The 5,773-nt window shown below is 35.8% G+C and overlaps 1 protein-coding gene across 1 annotated transcript; it reads left to right on the top strand.

The window, feature by feature from the left end:
- Positions 1-2,103: 2,103 nt before the first annotated feature.
- Positions 2,104-4,567, top strand: LOC111898710 (uncharacterized). Its single transcript, XM_023894583.3, has 5 exons — positions 2,104-2,436; positions 2,974-3,075; positions 3,603-3,747; positions 3,821-3,870; positions 4,068-4,567. Exons 1-5 carry the CDS (start codon positions 2,350-2,352, stop codon positions 4,299-4,301), a joined length of 618 nt encoding a protein of 205 aa, XP_023750351.1. The 5' UTR covers positions 2,104-2,349; the 3' UTR covers positions 4,302-4,567.
- The last annotated feature ends 1,206 nt before the right edge of the window (positions 4,568-5,773 follow it).

Here is a 5,773-nt window from a genome sequence, read left to right as displayed (position 1 = left end):
AGGTTTATGGCCGTAAACCTTGTTTACGACCCATATTCTCATGTATATATAGAGGTGAGGGGTGTGAGGAAAAGAGTGATGAACACCAAGGAGCTTAAGTGTGTGCATTCTAAGGTGTGAGAGAAACTAGAGAGTGTGTGTTAGTGTGTGTGAATCTTGTATCCGGATCTTCATTCTAATCATATCATACAAGATTCATATTAATCTTCTTCTCCTTCTCTTCTATTTGATATGACATCATCCGTTTGATTGGGATTCCGCACCATCAAACGGATATGATTGATACACAGACATTTTTGGGGACTTACACAGTCTAGACTCTGCCTACATAATATTATTATCTCTAATTAATACTTTATAATCACAACTCTTACAAAGTTAGGCTAACCTCTTTCCTCACTCTCAGAAAGGGTGAAAGACTATTTTAGCCCTCCATGGTCTCCTCACTCATGTCTTAACCAAACCCTAAAAATCAATGGAAGTCGCCCGAGTCAACAATCCATGTTAACCCAACTCGCCGAGTGCATCTATGCGACTCGTCGAGTTCCCTCTATTCTCAGGAAAAATCGGGAAAACTCGAGTCAACACGCCGAGTTGTCTCACAAACTCGTCGAGTCAGCACGGTGTCCAGAAGACTAGGAAAACCCCAGCTACTCGTCGAGTTGTCCCAATAACTCGTCGAGTTCACTCTAAATCCACAGACATGAAAAACCCTCTCAACTCGTCGAGTTGGATGTCAAACTCGTTGAGTTCTTTAGTAAATTCTCATTTCGGTCGATTCCAATGCTCAAAACTCCAGATCTAACCTCCTATCATGGAGTGACCACGTAAAGTTGCTAACTTTACGATCATGCAAGGCCTCACAAGGCTAGAATACCCAAAAATATGCTCAAGAAGGGGTTTAGGGCATGAAGAAGGATTAAAGCTTCATAAAGCTTGAGCTTTATGCACACGAGGGCTTAGAGGAGTCCGGATCTACAACTACTCCCCCTGGACAAGCTCAACCCGAAAATGGCCCTCATTTTGCACCAAAATACCCATAAACTCACAAAATAAGAGATCTAAGAAACGGAAAGCCAAGGTATGGACTTTTTACCTCCAAATGGGTACTAATCAAGAGGTATCAAGTTATCTTACTCAGTCTACTTGTACCCCTCCTATCCATAATCGAGACACTACTACAATGTACTCCCCCAAGTGGCGACACATACTCAACTCTAGATCTACTACATCATCTCGTCCACACATCCTTACCCAAAGGGTGAGGCATTAACAAATTTAACGAAATGTCGAACCTTAACCGTTAACAAAAACATCCTCATGAACGTTCGATACAAGATCCCACACCTTGATTGTAACCGAACAAATTCCACCAATTCACAATAGCACGAGAAACTTCCAAGGTGATCTAGAAATGTTGCCGAAAATCAGGAAAGCTGAATAACACTGCCCCAACATCCGTATTTCCAATAATCTCCCTCCCATTATTATCTTTATTCTTTAGTAGAAAAAGGTTTTCCTTCCCATGTGAAAATTGTACACTATTTAACCGGTGATTATTCTTTAGCTAAAGATTTTCCAACTTTTAAACAGGCAAAGCATGATTATTCCTTCTACATACAAAAAAAAAGACTTCATGTTTCACAAGCCATTTTATGGATTTAGTAGAAGATGAAGCCATGATAGGATCGAAGAAGTAGAAGTAGATAAAGTAAAAGAAGAAAAATCCTAAGTCATTCCTGCTGCTAGCCCTAATTCGATTAAAAGAAGACAAATATATTAATAAATGTCATCTCACCTACTCTTATGCCATGTTATTATTTGTTAGACCAACTCATGAATCTTTAATTAAAGTCGTCATTTTATCGATAAGAATCGGTTATCATTAGATAGGATTTGAACAAAAATTATATTTTCTTAATATTTTTTTGTATAAAACCTTTAGTTGGATGTTTTTTTTATATAAACAAAACTTCCATAGGTTTTAAACAATTTTGAAACATCATTTTCCTGGTAAGTCATTTCCCCCACGTTAATAAAAACTTAGGCTTGGACATTTGGGCACCTTAGGGCATAGGCCAAGGGGGTTTAGGTTTATATATCTTGTTGTTAACCGGATCCACTAAAATACGGTGTTCGCATTTCTTTTCCTTTATTATCCAACATAACTTCATATTCATGGCTCGCTGCAATCCCTTTCTTCGTGTTCTTCAATTGGGGGTTTTGAACACTTAAATTTATCCACCACAGCTTCAACCTTTTTTTCTTTTGTTACTCCCAAACCGATATTTCCTACTCTTCTTCAATTATTCCTATTAGTTTTGGGGGCTCAAATCAATATAAAGGGACATGGGGAAGAATCAGGCGTACAAGGCGATGCAGAGATCAAGGGTCGGATCTACCTCAGGCGGCCCCGATGATGTGGATGACGGCATGGTTTGTACCCTTCCATATCATATTTTCAGTGGATTTGTTGTTATTTTCATTGTGCACAGTATTCAGACGAAGAAACATGTTAACTCGTGGTATGATATCGTAACCAATAAATCTTTGGTTGAGGATGAGAAGAGGCAGGGGGTTGTGACTTCTCTAGAGCCTAATTCCCTGTTTCTCTTTGTTAGAATCGCTTACTTTTTAGCTCAATGACTGATAAGGGTTAGGTAAATACTCTTTTAACATGGTGATTAAGCCTGCTAATTGATTTTTGTGTGTCCAACCTTTAGGCATAGAGTTGTGATTGTGAAGATGTAAGTTGAAATAATAGATGCTCAAATATGATTCTGATGACTTTGGATAAATCTGAATAGGCAGGAAACAATACAAACATGTTTTTTTATTGTTTGGTTTTGTCTAATGGCTTCATTTTATAATTTCTTTCATATTTGATGTCTGGAACAGAATATTTTAGGAATTGCAAAGCTTTATAGTCAGTTTTGTTTGAATTTGTACCCTTTCTGATTAAGAGAGTCGCAGGTGGATGGTTCATTTCATTCACCAGAGTGGCATGCAGCTCGTTTGGCCAGCCTCAAAACTTCACATACAGTTACTTGGGAAGAGTACAAAAAGAAGCAAAAGGTAACTATTTATCTTCACTTTTGACTCCTCTCCTCTGTAGAGTGTATGTAGTGTAGATCTCCAAATGATAAATATACCACTATCTAGTTCTTATTCATCATCAATACGTATTGCTTTTTCTTGTTGAAATTGACAGACATGGTAGTTTGGTTTCAAAGTTATGGTTTCCCGAACAAAGACATTCACTTATTCATTTTAACTTGTTTCTTTTTTTTTTTTTTCCCGTTAAATGATATTGGACAAGCAATTGGGAAAACAAAACAGAATGAAAAAATAAAGTAAGGGACAATTTGTAAACAGTTAGAACGTTCTGTATGCATTAAATGGAAAAGAAACATTCATAGGATTAAGCTATTTAATTATTAATATACTGGGAAGCCTCTCAAAGATTTGATTTTCCTTTGTTTGTTGTGTTGTTGCTTTAATGGCACCTCCTCATCTATGACTGTTAATGAGATAGAGTTAAGTGTTACTGTGGAGTGATTATATTTATATAGATAGGAAAATATCTAATTTGTTTTTGTTAGGAAGAAGAAATTAAAAAGGGGGAGTTAGAAGCTGACAAAGATAGAATGATGCGGGAATATCGAGCTCAACTAGATGCAGAACGGGCAAGCAAGCTTGCCCATGGCAAAAACCACTCTAAAATTAAATCTACTCAGAGGAAGAAGGGTATTTATGTCCATTACAAATTTACAATACCTGAAGTCCTTTATATACATAATCTTATTGCCCCTTGTTGCAGATAATAAGAAGGACAAAGATCTCAAAAAGCGCTCAAACAAAAAGAGAAAGGTGCCTTGGAATTCTCAGACTATTCTTATTAGAAACGAATGCTCCAAAAATGGATATTCTTGCTTTTTTGATCCCTGTGGTTTGGATTTTGTCCTAAACCCATCTGAGAATGGCTGCTTTGCTCCTATTTATATATATCTTTAAAGGATGAAAAGTAACTAACTTTTTTATTTTGTTTCCTGTAATAAAAATAATAGCATTTGAGGAAATCTTGTGGGTCTAGTTCTTCTTCAAGTTCATCATCTGAATCTTCAAGTAGTGATGATGAGGATGATTCCAGAGAATCAAAAAGAAGGTCAAGATCAAGATCAAGGTCAAGAAAGAGGAAAGACAAGAGACAGAGCTCAAAATCCAAGCATTCAAGTGGTGATGAACAAGAGGCAGATGGGCCTTTGCCCCTCTCCAGGTTCTTTGGGAACACAAAGAACTGATGTTAATTTTATCATCAATATCACTAAATCAATGAATGATTATTGTTTATGTTTTACAGTGTAGTAAACTGTGAATTAACCAGACATAGTGTGATACATTTGCGGTTTTTAGACTCATGTTTTTTGAGGTTGGGTTAAACTGTTTTTCCATCGCACCTGAATCTGAATGAATGGAATGTTATGCGATGGTATTTATGTCACCAAAGCTTCAATTTCTTTGTAATTTTCAATTGTTTCTAGTAGCAAGTTTTTATCATTAGTTACTACTCATGGGTTTTCCTATATTGTGTTTCTATTTAAATTTTGGTGTTGGTTTCTCTCCACTCATCTTGTGTTGATTTCTCCTTGTGATTTGATGATTGATTGATATGAGATTAGATCAATAAATCATTTTGATGATCGTTAGAATCTTGGTTCAACTTTGTTGGACATTGGATTTGGGATTGCAACAACTAGGTGTACCTTGACTTCTACACAAGTAGTTTGTATAGTATCAAAGCATAGGTTTTAGTAGATGTCATTGTCATCATTATAGCAAAATTTCTATTGCTGCAACCTACTAGGTGTATCTTGAGTTATACAAAAGTGATATGTCATAGTTGTACTTGTACCTTTAAAGATGTTGCAATTTGCATAATATAGGAAAAATCAGTAGTAATAGGCAGTGAATTAGGTGGCTTTCATGATATAATGGAACATCTCATCTGTAGTATCATGGGTTTTAGCTTGATCGACATGATTCGTGTTTACATTAACATATGTGATCATTATAACAAGATTTGTATCGGTGCAAACTACTAGGTGTACCTTGATTTATACACAAGTGATAGGTACACCTAAAAGATGTTTGCAATTTGCATGCAACATCCCAATAAACCTTTATGTTTGAAACTTTGGATGCTGGTTTAATCTCTAGTGGGCTAACGAATCATTTTGGGATAGTAAATCAATTGGACTGAAAATAAGGCTATCTATTCTAGTATTGGACTCGAAATTTGATTTGCAGTAGCAAAACTTTATTTTGGGCTGATTATATATCATTTATCATGTGATTAATTACTATGTCAATTAGATGGACCATATTTATTTAAATATGGTTAGCTGTAATTACTTATATGAACATGGTTATTCGATGTTTTTTTTTTGTGAACCGGCAACTTAATTTATAAATAACAAACAAAATCAGCCAGAGGCTGGATAGGATACATTGTTTTAATTACAAAGGAGGGGGTTTGCATTCCATACTCTCCATTCTAAGTTATTATTACCACCTCTATGTTTCATTCAAACAAAAGTTTGGGCCTTTACAATAGAAATTATTTTCACCGGTTCCGTTTCAATTTTGTTAAAAATTCTATCGTTTCTGGCTCTCTATAAACCCCAGAATACCCCAAATAAAATCGTAATTTGTGTTTTTCTCCTTTTGGGACAGTTCCCCCATTTGATAGAGAAATCAATGATGTTTTGGACTG

This window comes from Lactuca sativa, chromosome 7 (genome assembly GCF_002870075.4).
Source record: "Lactuca sativa cultivar Salinas chromosome 7, Lsat_Salinas_v11, whole genome shotgun sequence".
NCBI lineage: Eukaryota > Viridiplantae > Streptophyta > Magnoliopsida > Asterales > Asteraceae > Lactuca > Lactuca sativa.
This window is presented reverse-complemented; position numbering and strand designations above follow the sequence as displayed.